This window comes from Lampetra planeri, chromosome 31 (genome assembly GCF_965212315.1).
Source record: "Lampetra planeri chromosome 31, kcLamPlan1.2.h2, whole genome shotgun sequence".
Lineage (NCBI taxonomy): Eukaryota > Metazoa > Chordata > Hyperoartia > Petromyzontiformes > Petromyzontidae > Lampetra > Lampetra planeri.
In genome coordinates, this window is record NC_136137.1 from 9775600 (window position 1) to 9797030 (window position 21431).

Below are 21431 nucleotides of genomic sequence, written 5' to 3' on the forward strand. Positions count from 1 at the left end.
ATGGATTCATTATTTAAATACAGCCTTCGAACATTACTTGCTGCTGGCAATGAGGGCAATTTAGACTTGCGCCTGTCAAAGTCAAAATTCAATATAGACCACCGAAGAATTGAAAGTACATTATTGTAATTATAATTGCGCATTAAAATGATTTCAACACCCAAAAAGAACGCCGGCGAAAATAAGAACGACGCATTAACAACAGCGTGACAACCAAAGCAGCGTGATCGGGTTCGCCGTACCTATTCTGCGGAGGGGGTAGTTGCCTCTGCCCTCGGATGTGCTGGGTCCTCCTAGTGCCGTGGGGCCTGATCCATTGCCCTGTGAGATGGTCGTGCCAGACTCACGGGGCTGCCTGCAATGAGACGGTGGCGTCATCAGACGTGGTAGCGCAACCCCCTGGCCACGTGGGCCAGAGGATGACCGTTGATGGAGCACAGCGGTGGGGGGGGGGGTTATATAGACGTGGGTTCGATCCACGTTAGGAGTTCGTCTGTTCGATCCTGACCTGGATGCCTGCTGTATATTTGGAGTTTGCATCTTCTCTTTCCCTGTGGTCGTGTACATTTTTCTCAGGGTCCTCCAGTTTTTCCCGCCACATTTAGAAACACGCGTTTAGAGTATTTGGCAGCTGTAAATTTCCACACGATAAGCCACTTTCGTTGAGCTATGATTTGCGGCCGCTTCTGAAAAAGAGCTATACAGCTCAGTGGGCATTACCTGTTAAAATAAAAATAGTGTTTAGTGTTTAGACAACACAAGGTTAACCTGTCCTGCGGACGTGGAAACGGATGAACGTTTGTAATGTACATTCTCAATGCAGTTCCCAGCAAAGGTGATAACACAAGTAAGAAGTGATTCTTGTCGTACGTGTATGTGCAAGGGATCTTTTGCCAGCCCACTGGTGGATGAGGACCTCTTCCCAATGCCGTGCACGTCACCACGGCGGTCAGTGTGAGTTGGTGAAGGCGGGGAGCAATAGACGTGAGGACATGCGGTACAATTATGCAGTTTTCTGCGTTGCCCTCCACTGCCCACAAAGTAACCCCCGAAGCAGCAAATAACCGCCTATTTAAGAGGTTTTTCGGTTAGATCGCGTAAATCTATAAATGTGTCGTTAAAACCCGCTACCACCCGACACAGCCAACTGTGCTGTTATAGTGCCAATTCGTCACTATAACAGCACACCGGTGTGTTGGAGAGCCAAGCCACAACATTTACAATCCGAGTACTGTGTTGTTGTGTCGGGTGGTGACGGGTTTTAACGACACATTTATAAATTCACACGATCTAACCCAAAAACCTCTGTTATGGATGATATTGGTCGCGAAAGTCTACGTGTTAAACTAACCACCTATTTATGCATGGTGGTTGCCCATACAACCCCCAATCAGACTCAAACCCGCTTAGCTTCTGAGGCCTAATGAGATCGGATGCAATCAAGGTGACTTCATCTCTATGCAATTCTTGTTAAAAAGTAAAAAAACAAGAAGATGTGACTTGCATCAATGCCCAGTGCATTCAAAGTGAATGATAAATACACATTTGGAAATATTTCTAGCATTCACCTGCTCTTGACAAACTGCTGGAGGTGTTTCCTGACGGCAGGACTGGCCACGGCACCTGAAAAGTGAACAGCGTGGTTAGGATGCAGCTTTCTCGCCCACCAATGCCAAATGTGAGTGCGTAACTGGCGGAGGGTCCCACAGCTGTATCTGTGCAAAATAACAACCACTGGAGATGAAATCACCGACATGTTTGTAAGGTGGGACATTCTGTTTCCCCCTCTTATGCTGCAATAATAATCGTAAGGGCACACCAAAAACACTTCACGTTATTTGCTGTTAATGCCAAAACATGTTTTTGCTCAGAGGGAAAACAAAAAACATTGCACTGTGGCACGAGTTTAATAAGCACAGGTGGATGCGAACAAGGTTATGCGTGGGTGTATTTGCAAAGAGACGTACTGTTCTGGTCCTTGTCCTTGCGTTTTATAGCGTTGAGCTCCAGCTGCTGCATTTTCCTCAGCCGATCTCTCTCCTGCTCCTGCATCAACTGCCTCTCCAACAACTCCTGCTGCTGCCGCAGCGCCAGCACCTTAAAGCAAGCAAACTTAGTCACAAACAGCCGCTGTGTGTCAAAGCAGTTGGGTTACGGTGCATCACAAAGGCACTTCACCAAGTCCTCATTGTTTAATTAATGGAGGGTCGTGCCCCTACAATGCACCGAGACACAACACACGCTGGACAGCGAATCGCTCGATTCGTAAAGGTTCATCATCGGAAGAGCAGACGAGCGCCCCGCTGGGCCATGCGGTATATACCTGCAGGCGGTCCTGCAGCTCGGACTGATGCTGCTGGTTCATCTCCTGGTACTTGCGCTGGAACTCGGCGAGCAGCAGCTGCTGCTGCAACTGGTGGTTCCGGCGCAGCATCTCCATGTCCATGCTGAGCTGCTGGTGCAGCGAGGAGCGCAGGTCGGGGCCCCGCTGCTCCAGGGGGGGCCCCCGGAAGACCGCCTCCAGCTCGGGCCGCACGCTCGAGGGCAGGGCGCCTGCGGGGCAAACACGGCCAGCTCGGGGTTCGCACGCCACGCGGCACGCCACCGAGGGCAAGCGACGAGCAGCTAAGCTCGACGACGACGTCGTCAAAGGTTATCAAAACACTGCCGGATGAAAGTCTCCCCCCCCCCCCCCCCCCAAGTCGTCACCACCATTTACACGATCATGGAATTGAACATTCCAACTTGGGCCTGCAAACGACCTGACTTCACAGCGACATCACATCTGAGATATATTCCACTCTCTTGGCTATATCCATGTTGACAATTCTGTCTCTCAGGGTAATACCAAGCGTGCAGCTCTCCATGAATCTTAGTGCACTTTTCAGCTCTTGTCCCATGTTCTTCATGAATTTTCATGTTTTTGTGAACCATGTCAGTGCAGGTACTAAACACTGAGTAAACACGTCTATCTTTAGATACATTGGCACGGTTTCACAAGTTCAGCTTCCAAAATGCATTCCAACCTGCTCTCGATATCAATACAGCTTAATTGTCAACTTACGCAACATACCCTTGATTTCGCTATGTTAACCAGGCGATCAAATAATCGATTCCCTCATTCTTCCAACCAGACCCTTTCTCGACGAGGATGAATTTAATCAACCGACAAGAGCAGAAACGATTTCGTATTCACACGTCGCACGCGTAAATAAACGGAGCGACCAAAAATAAAAATCCAAATATCAATGCAAGCGCCCTTTAGAACAGAAACCTAATTTTATTTATTCGTCAATAAGTGACGGGTACCAGAGGGGTGGCTGGTGTGCGCCGCGTATGTCTAGCATGCTGCTCACGTCGGGCTTTAGTTGGCCTTTAATGAAAAAAAACAAGAGCAAAAGAGCAATAAAAAGCTACGGAACATTTAGTATGCGTCTAAAAATACTCGAAGGCTGTCCACTTGAGTTAGCGGTTACTCTAACACAAAACAGCAAGAGCATTTTGCTCTCGGTAAGATGGAAAAATAGGGAACAACATTTTCCCAATTATGTTACTATTCATTTAGGTATTTTATTGGATTAACAAAAAAAAACAGGCCAGCCTTTTAACCTACGAGCTGAACAAGGCTTGCTTTCTTCAAATCCTCAATCATTAGTAGCTCAGAAACCCGTACAGATCTCCAAGCAATGTGAAACATGTTTTACATGTTAATAGCTGGCGTTTAAAGACTGTGATGGGGGATATTACGTGAAGCAGTGACATTCAACCTCTCTCTAATTTGTAGCAGATGTGTTCACGGAAGGAAACTCCTAACATCTACACACACAGCTTGTGATGCATAGCCATCTCCATCATAAATAAAAAGCAACGAGACATCGGCGCAATAGGTTCATAATGTCACGTCTGCTTGTACTCCTTGTGCTAACGCCACATGAGAATGATTTAATAAACTGATATCACCTGCTAAAACCAGCGTAATGCACTTGATGAAATAGCCTGTATGATTAACGTTATTATTAGTATGCGATTCATTCTGTTCCTCTCGGTCCGTGCTTGCTCACAAATGTACCCGAAGCAGTGCACGAGCTGCGTTTGCCCAGTAGCCTGCCACCCGGAGCAGAGCGAAGGGGTGATGATGACGCATTCACTTCAGCTCTGTGGGGTTTTTTTTCCCCCTTCTGGTTTATAAATCCAAGGTGCCATGGGATTATACTCAACGCAGCTATAGGGATATGCATTCTCGAGGCAACAAGTTGAGGCCAAAAGCAGCAGCCTCTGATTTAACAGATGAAGATACATTTCGACTACGGCATTCATTGTGAAATGTTCCCAGCGTCAATACATGCCTCTAAGCAGAAACAGAGCCCACTGAGCATATTGAGCAAGAGGGTGGATGGGATATTTAAAACAAAAAAATAACAGCCCTTTTGTCAATCCACTGCAGAATGAATGCCTCCCCATGCCAGGGTAGTTTGACGATACTTCACTACACTGGTCAGTACAGGTTGGTGAAGCGGGGGAAGCCCAGGCCTGTTCAGATTTGCTTTCTGTGGTCATCGTGCAATGCGCTAACCACTGTGTCACCACTCAACACCATGGACAGTTATGTGCACAAGCTCAAGCTTATAATATGACGAAGGACTCAAAGAGTATTCCAGACACCCGTCCGCAGGTGTGCACACGAATTAGTATTTGTAAAGCGCAGGTGGAGGGAGGTTGAACATGTGGTTGTCGATTGATCCATGCGAGTCAAAATGAACGTGAGATTAGGGCGCAGTCATTCAGTCGAGCACACGCAAGGCCTGCTTTCCTGTCCAAATGTTGCAGCTGTATATTTTGAGATCCTTCAGAGGTGGCATATGTACACACGTGAGCAAAGGCTAAACCATGTGCCTGCCACCGATTGTACATTTCAAATTATTTCCTATTATGCCACGCCTCCCAACTGTTAAGAATTTGTTTGAAATTGGATGCATTCACTTGGCTGTTGTCCCCACTCCCTGAAACAGAGGGAACTATTTTACCCTACTATGGCAACTACATTAAATACAGTTACGTGGGTATAGTGAAGTATTTATACAAACGCAGTGCTACAACTTTTGGACACACCGCGAAACAGGAACTCTGCATGACTCAACGTTACTCATTTTGTTACACAGGGACTTGTTACGTCACAATTAGACCTGCACTATTCAATAACAATCACAATACAACCTTCTATAACATTGAGAGCTCTATGCCACTGTTTATGCAGGAACGTACCGAAACAATTTCTCTTCCCAGCATCAAACTCATTCTCGTGTTCCTAAGGCTTACACAAAGCTCAAGCAACAACCGCATCCACGAGTTCAGTGTTCTTCACTAATTTTCAGAGGGGGGCCACTTTCGCCGATAAGACATCAGCGTGAGGGCCACCACACTGCAATGAGTTGTTTTCACATTTTTGTATTGTCGGGGGCCGCACGTTAGGGGCTGCACTAAAGACCACCAAGGACCGCCAGCGGCCCGCGGGCCTTGCAATGAAGAACACTGTACTAGTTCAACTTACGGTCGTGAGGCATTTTTGTGCAAGTGTCGCTGCCTGGGCAACCTTAGGTATTGATGTTTATTGCTGCAAATCTCCGGGAATAGCCACGTGGCAACGGATGGAACTCGCACGAGAGGATCGTCCACTCCAGAGATGGAATGATGAATTTAGTTCGTGTGCAGGTGCTGGGTGGATTCTCGCACCACAGAACCATGAGCGATGGCCGTGCATTGGGGAAGCCTTCATCTAGTAGTGAGTTGATCATAACTGATTATTATATTCTTGCGCATGGCAATATATTCAGGCTGTAAATGTCAATGTCATGGTCTGCTAGCCACAAGAGGGCTTCAGGAGAGAGTTCGTGTCGTCTTGCTATTTCTCCATTGAAGGAGCGCAGGCTAGAGCGGTTTGCTATATGGTCCATAGCTTCATAAATGGAAAATTAAAAGACAGGCCACAGTGCGATTGTGGCCAGCATGGCTGATGATGGTGACCCATTTGCTGGCAGATTGTATCCTAATACCGTTGCAACAGAGATCTGACTGTGGGGTAGGATTTAACATCTTTAAAAGCATATTACAGCTTTTGTCAATTGACCCAAGTGTAATTTATTTATGGGAAAAAAATAACACTAATAATCGAGCAAGGAACAGACACTACTGTTATTAGCCTGACATCTCCAAGTAAGAATTGCTTTTATCCATGTACTTTTTTAACCTTCCTCTGGAGCTGTATACATATACGGTTTAAAAAAATTAAACATCTAACACAAGCATTGGAGAAAAATGCACTCAAATAATTATAATTTTAAGAGCACGCAGCTCAAATAAAAGCGGCGAGTCACCATCTGTACACTGCAGAAATTGCATGAGCAGCGCCAATGTTTTTGCGAATGGAAAAGCAACGTGAAGGAAATCTCAAGGCGGGCATTAAAACTTGGGTGAAAATTGTAAAAATGCATAACTTGCCCTTAAGATCAATCATCACAGAGGGCAACTAGTCATTCTGCTTTTTGTATTTAGTTTGTTCCCCCCCCCCACCTCCAATTAGCACGGTTAACTATGTACGGTGCGAAAGAAGTTCAACATACATACATCGGTGTCTACCGGCATACACATGCAAGTATGACTGCCAAATTAATGTGAATGCCTTCATTTAGTGTGCTGCGGTTTCTAGGGTACCTTACACATCAGAATTATCATTTCCATGCACTCACGATCTAAGTATATATTTTTTATCATGTGCAGGCACACATTCGTAATACCAATTAAGATAAATATGGTGTGCTTTTCACCCAGCGTGCAGTTCCAAAGTCAAACAGATATTGTCACGTTTCAAGTTAATCTACCAATCAATTACATTAATTTTAAACACCACCAACACGAGCTTGGAGGCACATGTGTAGATTTGCTTCGTGCTCATTGTTCACCATTGATATTTTATATCAGCCGAGAAAGAATGTCTCTTGGTTATTGGCTGCTCGTTAAGGCACCAGTAGAGCGACTGTTTGCGAGAAACACCTCCTGCAGTAAAAGTCAGAAGAAGATCGGCAAAGGCTGACGATGCACGTGTGTGTGAAGGAGTGAGAAAGAGACTTGAGCATCATCTTCACGATCAGCCGTGATCTATCCACTGGTAGATGAAGGCCTCCCCCCCCCCCTCACACACAAAGCACCACCATCTCCCACAGGCCCATAATGCAAACATCCATTTAGCGGTTGCATGCGAGCTGATTTCATTGCTCCATCTCCGCAATGGACATACCCTCAGACATGTTTCACCCTTTGGCTGCCATTCCATTATTCGTCTCGACCGCCGATGTGTCCGGCTCAAGCCCACTGACTCTGCTTTACAGTGTGACATTTTCAACTCGTTTGTATTCTAGATGCCACGTGCTCCCTGCATGCATCTCCCCATTCTTTCTTGCAGACTTTTCAACCTTTGTTCCGTTTTCGTTGTCAACGTTTCTGATCCACACGGTCATAAGCAGGCAATGTACAATGGTTAAAACGTCCCTCCTGAAGCATAATGGCTACGTTGCTTTTCATTATTAAAAGCTCAATTTTGCAAAAGAAATCCAACGTGCTCTCGTGTCTCTTTGAGAATGTTGATCCTGGTCTTCCAGCTGTGTCCGTCCAATAGATACCTTAAATTGTTTGGTTAACCTTCTGTTTGAGACTATTTCTTTGTTTTATACAGTATTTATCTCAAGCCCGACCTCGCAGCCTTCTTTATTAAGTGATTCTATCATTTCCTGCAGTCCCTTTCCATTGGTTGCTGTAATTGCGTTTTCATCAACAACACCATTTTTGCTTCCAATTTTTTAATAATTCACACAAAATATAAATCGAGCCCAATTGAAACCTGCGAACCTGACAAAGCACGTAGACTTCGTCTGCTAAGCTACTGATTTTCACGGATGTCAAAACACACGTCTGCCTGATGCCGAGTTGCTGTGTGAACTGTACAAGCTGCCCAACGGGATTTATTGCGCCAACATGAAAATGGTCCCAAGTGGCCGATTCGTGGCATGTGCATACGTTTAAAAGAACACACACGCGTTATTTGCTAAAGCCATTCATTACCTGCAACGCGCGCATTACGTATATCTGCCCCCAATGTTTTGGGGTTTTTACATTCATTAATTGCACGTGTTTGCAATGAACGGCACGCGGATAAGTTCAGTATTGTTACATCCAGCGAAAGTATTGTTACTTTCAGCGAAAGTATTGTTACATCCAGCGCACTCAAAACCTGGGGTAATGCACAGTCGTTCACACGGTGTAAACTGTTCAGTCACTTGGATAATTGCAGTGGAAAAGATCTTAAAGTAGACGGCATAAGGGTCATTACATATGAAGCCCAAGGGCCGAGCTCGCATACATACGCTGGCCTTGAGAAGAACAGGCTTTGCGTATTTACAGACATGGAGATGCAGCGGTGTTACGTGGCAGGCGGAAGGAGCCGTTTCGCCGCATTATTCGCGCCAACAATAAAAGTAACGTCTGCATTGTAACGACGAGGTAGCGAGGTAGGTAGATAGGTTATAGGCATCGACGATTTCACGCGATGGAGAGACGTGGCCCGGCCGCATTTAAAAAATGTAAAGTCAGAAAACACGGATTAGGGTGGTCCGAGCGCGCACGTGGCGAATGAGACCCACCGTGATGACCCGAATCTGCCCCGAGAAATGGGCTGGGGACCGGCGCGAGCCGGGCCAACGCTGCCCCCCCACCACCAACGCTGGCCCCCCCCACCAACGCTGCCCCCCCCCCCACCAACGCTGCCCCCCCCCACCAACGCTGCCCCCCCCCCACCACCCCTGCCCCCCCCACCACCCCTGCCCCCCCACCACTCCTGCCCCCCACCACTCCTGCCCCCCCCCACCACCGCCCCCCCCACCACCAGCCCTGCCCCCCCCCACCACCACCGCCGCCCCCCCCACAACCACCGCCGCCCCCCCCCCCCACCACCACCACCGCTGCCCCCCACCCACCACCACCGCTCCCCAGAGTTTGCCGCAGAGTCAAAATAAACCGCGTAACCCCCCCCGTCACCCCCAGCCTGTTACCCCAACACGCTGGGGGGGGGGTGCACAACACCGAGCGAGGGTGAAGTGCGGCGGGCCAATGAGGTGCGAATGTGACTCGGCGGTGCCCCCCACTACACACACAGTGGGGGGCTCGGCTGATGAGAGCTGCGAGCAGCCTGCACTCTGTGCTCGCTACCCCCCCCCCCCACACACACCGTGGGACCGTGGGGGGCTCGGGTGATGAGAGCTGTGAGCAGCCTGCACTGTGCTACCCACCCACTACACACACCGTGGGGGGCTCGGGTGATGAGAGCTGTGAGCAGCCTGCACTGTGCCCCCCCCCCCCACACGGAGCCGAGCGAAGCGACCGTCGCGCTGGGCGCCCCGCGCAGTCGAGGAAGCGCGCGGACGCACGAGGCGACGGGGAGTGGTGGTGGTGTTGTTGTTATTGTCGTTTAATAAAACCCAATGGCTCGTATTAAAATTCATCTGGACGTTGGAAACCCCGTTTTACAACTGTAGACCATTTGCGAAGTTTAAATATAGCACGACGCGGAATGTATTGCTTTTCATATAAATAAATAAAAATTCCACGCACGCAGTACATACCAGCGACGGCGTTTCAAGGCGATTTCCCTTTGTACGCCAAAGTCAACGAGACGCTGATGCTTGGCTTCGCTTTTTCAACGCGGTGTTTTTTCTTCTTCGTCTTTTAATCCTCGCCTCAATCTATCCCCGCTCATCGCCGATCTTTTTTGACGGCGGAAAAAAAAACCCAAAACGGCTCTGGCCTCGCCGCGATAACTAAAAAATAAACCCCCCACTCACGAACACCACCACCCCACGCCTTCTCCTCCAAACATCGCCGCTGCTTTCTTGTTGTTGATTTTACTCGCGGCCCAGGTCCGTAGCGAGCTCGCCCCTCGCAACAAGCCCCGGCGCCGAAGAGAGAGAGGAGAGGAGGAGGAGGAGAGGCCCCCGCCTACACGCCAAAGCTGCCTCCTTACGTCAATGCAAATCGCACAACCCCCGCAGCGCACATTTTCTTGCACACACATCAAAACATTTAAACACTGCCCCCCCCCTCCCTCCTCCTCTATTTATACCGGCGGCGGGTGCCTATAATGTCACGATTTTCTTCCACCCCCCCCCCATCGCCCGCCACCTCGCACTCAAACAATCCTGTGACGCGACTCGACTCAGATCAGCGCAAGTCAACCAAAAGACGCTTCCAGAGGAGGGAGAGAAAAAAAACCCACACTCGGGCAAAAAAAAAACCCACTCGGGCAAAAAAACACATTAATGCCGATTATTCTCCGCCTACCGGTTCACATTCTTATCCCATATTTACACTGCAAAGCCCGTAACCCCAACGTGGATTTAGAATGTTTTAAGCAATGCTGGTGGGGGCATGGCAGTCGTGTAGATCGGTGAGCAGATTACGAAATCTCGTGAATTCTGGTAAATGGCTGCGGGTGACCATTCATGAGCGCTTGCACAATTAGGTTTCTAGCTCTTTTACGAGAGCGGAAATAAAAAAATTAAAAGCATTGGAGTGCACACAAAGCATATTTGCCTTCTTGCCTATGAATGAATGTACGGTGCCCGCCGCATTTGTAAACTTGGGACGTGAATTTGCTTTAATTATGTGTACATTTTCAAGTCTAGTTTTTTTCTATGTTTGCAATTATTGGTTAATTATATATAGCAAAAAAACTCCCAGTAATTTAACAGCATTCCCTCATGCTGAGAAATGTTAATTCTTGATGTATACTTACAAACAAGGCATACAAGTATAAATCATCGACACAAAAAGCTAAGGTTGCCGTAACGTTCATAAGACACATATCCGTCAGAGGGCCAGAGCATGCTGTTTGACAGGCAACCGTTTAGCGGTTCATAACTCACGAATCACCGAGCAGAACGAGAGATCACCAGCTGCAACACCGTCTTGTTGCCTTCACTGCTAATAATACTACTTCTCAATGAGAGTTACTCAAGTGAACGCCCCTGGGTGAGCGTGTTGCAAGCGCCACATCCGGGAAACGGACCGCAAGAGGCTTGTGACAGTCTCACGCTCGGGTGCTGTCATAAAAAATAACAATGCTACACTTCCAACATCTTAAAACATTTATAGATTCAGATTATACAATTGGCCAGCACACAGCCGTATTAACCATGATAAGATTTACGTTTTTTCCCCTTTTAACTTGTTTTTTTATGCTTCGAATGCTTCGTTCTATCATGATTGTGTGCCTGTTAAAGTAAGATTAACTATAAAAATGTGGCTATTCAATAAGTGTATAGCATGTTCTGCAGTAGTATATTTTTTTGAAGAGGGGAAATTACCCAGAAAAAGCTAAACTATGGGCTGGCCCAAAAGCAACTTGGGAAAACTCTGAACCACATTCAATGAGACTCCAGTCATTTCTTTATTATGAAATAAAACTAACCTGGCAGATTATGTTTCAGCTGTAACATGTAACATTTCCTCTTGCACAATTTATGGAATGACTCTGCTCAAAACGGAGCAGAAAACTTGTCAGACAAAGTTTTGCTTCTGCAAATTCCCGCTGCCTAAGATGAATGGCCAAGCAAAAAGCTTTCAATGGATTGCAAGGCAAAGGTAGAAGTCGAGCGGTAGGAACTGAAACGCGATCCAAATTAAATATCACAGGTTGCTGGTGCGGCAACAAAGACAAACAGTGGATGGAGGATGCAAGCGCAAAGGTCAGCGCAAGCGGTAGGTACACTTAGGTGTAAAGATGGATAAACGAGGCCACTGCATTGCCGGCAATTCACCAAGTGCAATTCTTACGAAAGAATGGGAGGTGGTAGTGCACAATGATGCAAAGCCTCTGCGGGTTTCCATGGGCACCTACTAGGGGCCACCGGGGTGCCTGGGGTATGCTCAAGGGACCCCCTTTCGCTCTTCCCCCTGGCGAGTGACCAGAGTTCACGGCAAAAACGGAGCAAAGTGGCTGAGCGAGGTCCATTAAAAACGCCTCTCTTTTTTCGACTGTAATGGCCAGGTGAACGAGCGGACGGCAATAAATTAAACAGTGCCTGCTCCTTCAGGAGAACTTGCGCAATTCAATCGTAAGACTGTTGTAGCATCCCACGTTACATAGTTTCATTGTTACATAATGCCATTGGCAGTCGTAAATGGGTTTGTGACACGTAAAAAGACCTGCACATAAATACGTATGCCTTTGGGAACAGGGAGATGAGTGTACCTCCCAAATGCTCAGTTGCGCAGAAAATCACTTCCATTCATTAACACACTGTTTATGATTCATGCATATAATACGCAGTCTTAATTTGTGTGGTAATGATCCAGATGAAGCGAACAAACTTATGAGATAACGTTATACGAATGAGACGGCAAGAATAAAACAACAAAAATAGATTGTTGAATCTAATCCCACTAAGCTATATTGATTTTTTTTCAAAAGTGACCTGGCCACAAATTATAGCTCAACGAAGTGGCTTATCATGTGGACATTTACAGCAGCCACATACTCTAGAGGCGTGATGTTAATTGCAAATGTGAAAGGAAAAACCGGAGAACCAAATATACAGGCGTCAGGGTCGGAATCGAACCCAAGACCTCCTGTATACCAGGCGAGGTCGTAACATCTTGCCACCGTGGCGCCCTCTTTGGTAAAATTATATTTCTCTAAGTTTAGCTGCACAAAGCCACTGCTTGAAGCAGTCACACTCCCTTACAGACAGCGAAGCGGAGTGCTCAGCGTGCAAACTCTACTGAGCCCAAAACACTAAATCCAGGATTTAAAACATGTCTCAGAACCAAGCATTTACTACTATAATGAGCCAATAATGTATATGTCCCGTGCGTGACGTCACTCCACGTCGGCCAGCCCCCCTCATTAATAATCATGAACAGGTGACATCCTCCACGTGGATCCCCCCCCTCATTAATAATCATGAGCAGGTGACGTCACTCCACATGGGGGGGGGGGGTCACGAAGCGCCTCCTCCCCCCTCCTCAGCGTCAACTTACAACTTACAACCCTCACGTCAAGCAATCTCCGTAACGCTATTGAGACATAGAAGTAAAAAAGACATCATGATGAACAAAGGATTGTAACCTTAACATGAAAAAGTCTGTGTCACCACGGCCTTAAAAATTGCACGCGAATTGAGGCAATGAATATCACGTCGCGGTCTGTGTTTCGCTTGCAAGTTTCAGATTTACTGAAATACACCCGTCCTTGGACGGACAAAAGGCTAGTAAAAAATATAATCAGAAACAATCGTTATATTGCATTTCTCAAAAAAATCCATGCTTTTATTTGAATCGAGATGCGCGTTTTTGCTCTTTCAAAACTCAATGGCAAGAGCCCGTGTTTTCACTCGCTTTGGAGAATTCAGGATTAAAGTTAGCACCGCAGTTATACGTGATAATGGACTTAAAGGTTCAGATTCCAAAGTGCACAGTCCACTCGGATTTGCTTAAAGTCATAGAATTGCCCACAACACTATCAGCTCAGCCTTCTACCCAATAAGTGCCCTGTATTGATGCACTTTTAGAGGCTGTATTTTCCCCCAAGTAGCACTTCTGATTTCATCTTTTTATGTTGCTGTTGTTGTTGCTACACTCATTGAAGCTTCTACACTATGGGGACCTCATTTGCCAGTAAAAATATGATAATTGGTTCTTTACCCTTCTATCTGGCAACAAAACTGACACCTTTTTACAAGGAGTCATGTTTGCATAGACCGCAATACCTGCAGTCATAAATACAAACAAAAGACATAACTCTGATAATGTGCACTGTCCTTGAAGTTGATTGGTCCACACCCGAGACAGCTTTCCTTAGAGCCTAGTCTCACATGGGTTGGACCAGAAGTGCGCCTTTTGGCGTCTTCTGGTCCAACCCATGTGAGACTAGGCTCTAAGGAAAGCTGTCTCGGGTGTGGACCAATCAACTTCAAGGACAGTGCACATTATCAGAGTTATGTCTTTTGTTTGTATTTATGACTGCAGGTATTGCGGTCTATGCAAACATGACTCCTTGTAAAAAGGTGTCAGTTTTGTTGCCAGATAGAAGGGTAAAGAACCAATTATCATTGAAGCTTGTTTTGATGTTGCAATGGGATTGCTTGTATGGAATAGGATATCAAAAATAGAGCACAAATCCCAAAAGAAAATACTGTATTGATCTTCAGAACACCCTTGGTTACTCCAATCCGTAAGCTTTCATGTGGCAACAGACAGCTCCAGGAGGTGATTATATGGCGAAAATGAGGCACGTTTGATGTGGACAAAGTTCTTATAAAAACATAAAAAAATATGGGTTACACAATATGACATGACCTTAGCACACTGCTCCATTATTGAAATACTATTTCGAAAGTGAAGCATCTGAAAAACCCGCATTAAGACTAAAGTAGTTTTATGCGTTTATGGACGCCAGTAAAAACTTAGGTGTGGTGGTTGTACTGGAGGGATACACCAGGAGAAAGGAAAATAAAAATACTTTCAAGATGCACATTGTTTCATCATTAGCTGAGTTGACCAATTTTACAAAGTTTACAGTCCTGAGCTGAGTATTGACATTCTACTCAGAGGACAACCACAACTGACTTCCCCACAAAGTAGAACTAATTTCAACTGCCCCAGAGGTATGACATCTACTGGACATCTGTAAAAAGAGCTTGATAGCTCATCGGATTCCTCCAGTATAAATATTCTCATTATGAAATAAATAAAAACATAACTACATTTTCTCAAGCACTGAGGCAACCTCCAACCAGGAGTTGAAACCAGGATTACGCACATGATTCAAAGCACGTATTGAATCATTTCTAAATGACGGATCAAAGCATCTTTAACCACCTAACAAAATGCAAGATTTGCAAATGCAGGTATTCATACAGCACGCACACACAACTCTATGGTATGAAACTCAGAGCCGTAAGACGTTTTGGAATCTTGATGCAGTTGCGAAATGCAGAGAAAGAATGCAAGGCTTGTGTCCGTCCCCCATGAATAGCTAGCCATCGAACCACATCACATGATTTCATATGCGCTTCTGCGGTCGTCTGGAATGCCCTCCCTTACGATATTAGGAAGCAACTGGAGCTATGCACTTTCAAATCTAGATTGAAAACTAATTTCTTGAGATCTGCTTCGTGTGTTTAGTTTGTTGTCCTTCCACCGCACCCCCGATAAGCACGGTTGGCTACGTAAAATGCGAAATAAGTTCAACATACATATGTAAGAACAATAAGGGAGATAGAGGGACAGTATGGTTCCCCGGGACCATGGTTACTAATTGACGGGCTAATGATGACTGATGGGACAAGCGTTGACAGGGTCACGTGAGGTAAAGTGTAATAAGGGCGGAGATTGACAGGGCCAGGTGCGGTGAGCGAGAGTTCGGGAATAGGGGCGTGGCCGGGTCGTGCGAGGGATAAGAGCCGGTGCGAACTGGACCTGGGGGCTGTTGTTGTGGGGAATCGCCGTTGCCGTCGTTGCCTTGGAACAGGTCGTCTCCGAGTAGTCTTGAGGCTAGGGTTATGTTGTCTCAGAATAGAGTTGTTTAATGACCCAAGTGTATATAGTCACTCGCGGTTACTCGTTAAGTTGTCAGCGGAATTTATTCATAATAAATATACATAAAGAACAAGACCGTGTCTCTGAGAGCTACATTACAGTGGTGTCAGAAGTGGCTATTGTAAAATGCCGAAGAAAGGAAAGAGTAAGAACCCACCTGTAGCATCTTCAGAGACGGAGAAAGAAGACGACCAAGAAGTCCCCCCAGCAGCCCCGGGAGCCGGGAGCCCGGTGACGAAGTCCGAGGGTGCAGAGAAAGCGGCACCTGCGACGGAAGAGTGGCAAGACCTGGTGGCGGAGGCGGATCGGCTATGTTTGACCGTCGCTGAGTTGGTGGCGACGAAGAGAGCGGCGACTTCGAGAGCCGGCGCAGCCGGGGACGAGCCGCAAAGTCGCGCAAGGATGGTGGAGCGGCCGCCTACAGTCGGAGTTCCCGTGCTGGAGACCGCGTGGTCGGGGGCCGCCATTTCGCGGGAAGCGACACGACCGACGGCCGCCATTTTGGAGCATGCGCGGGAGGCTGCGGAGGCGGTGTCAACTCCGGCGGCGAGGCGAGGGGCCGCCGAGCAACCATGAAGGTTGCCCTTGATCAGATAATTTACGGTGGTGGGGGGGGATTGGAGTGCCTTCACCCGTCGGTTTGGAGCAGCGTACCGGTCTGTCAGCTGGATGGAAGAGGAGGCGTTGAGAGCTTTACCTACAGCTCTTGACGATGATGGCCTCACAGTGTTTCTGGGCCATCCCTGAGGAGGAGAGGGCTACGCTTCAAGATGCCTACAAGGAGATGTCTGCAGTATATGACCCGCTGTCGGGCCCGAGTGGTAGTAACAATCGTGGGGGTTGCGTTGCGTACGTTGTTCGGATTGTGGCATTGTTGTTTTTTTGGTTGCCCGCATTGTCCTTCTAAGGGGTATGTTGTTCTTTTTCGGTCCTAGAACATTGGTTATGCGTTGCATTGTGTTAAATGTTTGGTTCGGCCTAAGATAAGTTGGTTTAAAATCGTGTTAGCCGGGGACGGCTATGTTTTTAAGAGAGGGGGGTGGGTGATGTAAGGACAGTACGGGGAAATAGAGGGACAGTATGGTTCCCCGGGACCATGGTTACTAATTGACTGCTAAGGATGATTGATGGGACAAGCGTTGACAGGGCCAAGTGCGGTGAGCGAGAGTTCGGGAATAGGGGCGTGGCCGGGTCGTGCGAGGGATAAGAGCCGGCGCGAACTGGACCTGGGGGCTGTTGTTGTGGGGAATCGCCGTCGCCGTCTTGGAACGGGTCGTTTTCATCGTCTTCGAGTAGTCTTGAGGCTAGGGTTATGTTGTCTCAGAATAGAGTTGTTTAATGACCCAAGTGTTTTTAGTCACTCGCGGTTACTCGTTGTCAGCGGAATATATTCATAATAAATACACATAAAGAACAAGATGGTGTCTCCGAGAGCTACATTACACATACATACAATAATAATCATAACGATGAGCGGCAGGGGTGGTGGTAGCGCGGTGGTAACACGCGTGCATCACAGGCAAGAATGGCCTGAAATAAATTCAACATACGTACTTATACAGCATCACTGTCTGTTCATTCAAACGGGCCCCACGTGGCCGGCTACACTGCGGCTGAAAAGCGGGTGCGAACGTGCCAGGCCGTGCTCGCACGTATGCCCTCTCCCCGGCACAGCCGCTCGCTCCGTCGTCCTTCAGGCCTCATGAGCTTTCCTCCGCACCTGCTCTTACGAGTGCCTCTGGATAGGACCCTGCTACGGAGCAAACTCTCCCTCGCGTGTCAAGCTTTGCATTAATGGACTCTAAGCGGACGGGAAGCGGGGTGGGAGGCTGTCTAGAAAACCGTGGACGTTCTTTATATATTTCCTTAAATTAGAAGATTTTACTTTTTTTTTTACGTTTTACATCTGTAGCTATATGCTTTGTTGGGTGTGTATATTCAGACAGCTCTGCTGCACACGACTGATGCCTGCCAATGTAAAGGGATTCACGTACGAAACACCTATAAGACCGAAATACTTAACGGCACCCAACATGATCACTCGCGATTCTGCGCGAATCGCTGCAGAGGAGTGCAACTGTCAATTCAGCATTGACTGGGGCGGTGCGCTGCCAGACCACGCCGGGGGCCCGGCTGGGAAAACTTGCGGCTTTGCGTCACGCGACTCCTCGGTGACCTGTCCGTGCTGCTCGAGGCTCAATTAGGTTCCGCAATGAGGTCCTGATGTTTTCGTAGGCTCCTCGCAGAAAGGCCTGACGTGAAAGCGTCTCTTTCTTTTCCTGACTTTTTCGTCAAAGGGGGAAGTAAAACACAGCGTATAATAGCATCTGTTGCACGAAATTCTAAATTGTGAGCACATGTCGTCGATGGGAAGCCGTCAGCTCTACCACACTTGGTAATTTCCTGAATAATTAAAATAATCATCGCTTTTCAAAAAAAGTGGCCAATATTGCGAGTACAGCCCATCCAGTGTATTTGGCAAACAGATATGGACACTGTTGTTGCTATTTCACCACTCGCACATATACCCGGTTAAAAACAGAAAACCTCTTTTTAATCCTCCGTTTGGAGACATGGTCACCGACTCCCCCCCCCCCCCGCTGAGTCAACATCCACACTCAGCGATCGCATTAAAGTTCCCACTTGCACATCAGCGACCTCCGTGACCCCCAACTCCCTAAATTTCCCATCGCCTGGATCAGCTGTCCATTTCTGCTCTTCTGCTTCACGTCGCTATTTGTGTAGTATTATAAGTGTGGGTACCAATTTTGTCAAGCCAAGATTGCGCCAGAACCATCACAGCTTGATAACAGCGCCAGAAGCCACAACTGCGCTAAGATCACCATAACCTGCGGTATACAAAGTGCATTTTCAATGAAGGCAAACACGTGTTTTTTGTCGTTTAATTTCATGTTTTGGATGGCGAAGCTCCGGCCTATAATCCAGTCGCACGTTCAACCTGTAATCAGCCCCAAGCCCACCCAGCCCATTCACCACGACTCCACTCTTATCCTGAACTGTCAGGGGCATGTAACAATTACTGCATAATATAAGCAGACATTACGCCCCCTTCACAAATCCGGTCCTCCACGGACGCAATATGTACTACCCTTTGTAGCAGTTATTTTTCTTTTTAAAGAAGATTTACATTTTCTCAGTCTTAAAAAAATTATACAACGTAAAAATACGTTTATTTTTTTCACATTGAGTTAACAAATCTGTGATGGTGGCATAGTTTTGATTATTTATATTGCTACTTATAGTCTCCAAAACGATGCTCATGATAGTTTTGTGTTATAAATGAGTGCACGTGTCATCAAACGGCTGTATAACCATTCACCGTAAACTTCTACACGTACTACCCTTTGCAGCAATTGATTGAACTATATATATATTCGCCGGTAATAAACATGAAATACATAATACACTGTGGCTGAAATTTATACAAACACCCTGCACTAGAGATGATTGGTTACCGAACAGCTTCCGTTGCCAGCAAGCTCAGTCAACACTGCCACGATTTCACTGCTCCGCTTGGCATGGGCTACAACAAGCTGGGGATGAACGATTTGGGGAAAATATTTCATTGCGATATTTCTGACAGATATTGCGATTGCGATTTGATGTGAGATTACATTTTTAAAAGTCAAGCTTCAGTTAAATATTCACTGTGTAATAGATTTAAAACATGTGATGGAGCATTACCACGTGATACCATCTAAATATTAACTGCTCTATATATTCTAATGCGAGGATGAGAACTTAAAATATATTAATTGCTTCCAACATGTACTTATTAAAATGTTGCAATTGAAATAGAACAATGAAACATAGAACAATTGTTAAGTTAAATAAATAAAGTTATAATAATAAATTATGAACTAATTCCAATAAAAAAGTAATAGGACTTTTAAAATCGCAAAAAATCGCAGCCTTTGCAATTTGCTAATCGCATTGTTTCAAATTGCGATTTCGATTTGAAATCGATTAATCGTTCAGCCCTACAACAACCACAGACCAACGTTGCTGCAGCCACATGCAAAAAGACGCCGTGCACGGCGAGGACACATTTAGCGCCGCAAAACGCGTTACAAACAACAATCCCACTGTCGATGGAAATTCGCTCGCCGCGTTTCACAGGTCACGTTTTTTTTCACAAGTTCCACACACATTGATTGGACGTAACGTTTCAAAACCAATCCCTCTGCATTGATGTACAGCACTGTACGCGATATGTGCAAGTGACCTTGCAGCGAGAGAACGGGTATTACGCGTGCGTCAGATTCTTTATTTAAACCAGGTGAGTGCCCACTGCAATAACACGTCGCTTTGCCTCGGTAAGCTGAAGAAAAACAAGAATGCATGGCTCTGGTACAACATAAACGCGGGACAGAAAAAGACTTTGAATACATACTGAGGTTGTGTGCAATTACAATGAAATGAAACAGATTAATATTTTTTTTCCCATACTTACTCGCCGGACAAACGACACTCTGACACGTGTACACAAAGCATCGCATTGTGACAGAATCCACAAAGCCGTTACGCGGCGTATTAAAAAAAAAATCCTTTTTTGTCATTGGTCTGTTGGCCCTTTGGACATTTGTTTTACAGCCGTGTTTGTTTAAACAGGCAAACTGGACCAATTTTGACCTTCGGGGTCTCATCAGCAGCCAAGCCTATTAAGTAAATACTGCTGTGTTGCAAGATGACCACTCGTGAGCATGTAACTGACACGTGCTCACACAACCTTAATATGACCCACTGCACGCTCCAAACGCATACTAATATAATGTACGTGTAAATGTAAATGTAGTATAAAATATAACAAAGATCTTCTCTCTGGCACTGTTGACTGTTGGGCCAAGTGGTGCTAAGGTCCACATGGCACACAAGAAGGCGGTGTGACGAGAAGCCTGCACAGCAGCCTTTGTCTCCCCAGTGCTGATGTTTTTACATTGCACCAGGCAATCATTTAATTTTGTGTTGATCTTGGGTAGGCCCAGGACCGATTCCGCTGCTACTCGCCACTAATGTAAGCCGTGGTTAGGAATTGAACCCATACATATGAAGAAAAAGATCCCCCGTATAGCCTTAACAGACTGTTGGGGCAAGTGATGTTAGCGAGCACCTATAAAGGCCGGCACGGTACACGAGGGTATAGGTGGCCAGCACCACACCCGACCACGTTTGTCTCCCCGGTGGCGATACTTACACACCACGCCAGATACTCATTTGAGGCTGAGACGACCTAGGGGAGGCCCAAGACCAGTTCAGTTCAGATATTCATCACTGGTGTTAGTGGTCGTAAGCGGGAATCGAACTCAGGTCGCCGGTTTTGTAGCGTAGCACGCATACCACTACACTACCGCTCTCCAAATACAGGGTGTTTAAAAAGATGGATCCAATTTCAAAGCAGTATATTTCACGATGGCAACATGTTACAATTACACAAAAAGTTACAAACGGTTTAAGGAGTTATCAAGTTTTTCTAACCATTTTATAACTGCTCGATGTGCCCTCCACCTGCTGTACGGACAACATCGAGATGATAGTTCAATTCGTCCCAAACGCCTCTCAAAGTGTCTTCTTCCACTGAAGTCACCGCTGCCATGATTCTGTTTTTGAGGTCATCCAGATTAGTCACTAATGGTGGCGCAAAAACACGGTCTTTGACGTATCCCCACAAGAAAAAGTCGCAGGGTGTGATGTCTGGGGATCTTGGGGGCCAAGAGTGTAGCGCCGAGTCTATCCAACGTTGAGGCAGTGTGTCTTGCAAATGACTGAGG

At 46.6% G+C, this 21431-nt stretch overlaps 1 protein-coding gene across 2 annotated transcripts in view; it reads right to left on the reverse strand.

Moving 5' to 3' along the window:
• LOC144729200 (histone deacetylase 4-like) overlaps positions 1 to 21431 on the reverse strand; it is an 80297-nt gene that overhangs the window by 36532 nt on the left and 22334 nt on the right. The window contains exons 1-5 of one of the 2 annotated variants that reach the window (XM_078609254.1): positions 9669 to 10137; positions 2324 to 2553; positions 1968 to 2097; positions 1569 to 1623; positions 243 to 355 (exon numbers count right to left, since the gene is read on the reverse strand). In XM_078609254.1, coding sequence (XP_078465380.1) covers positions 243 to 355; positions 1569 to 1623; positions 1968 to 2097; positions 2324 to 2446 — 421 coding nt within the window. In that variant the 5' untranslated portion in view covers positions 2447 to 2553; positions 9669 to 10137. Of the gene's footprint in view, positions 1 to 242; positions 356 to 1568; positions 1624 to 1967; positions 2098 to 2323; positions 2554 to 9668; positions 10138 to 21431 lie in introns of those variants that run through there. The other variant, XM_078609253.1, reaches the window with a different exon arrangement.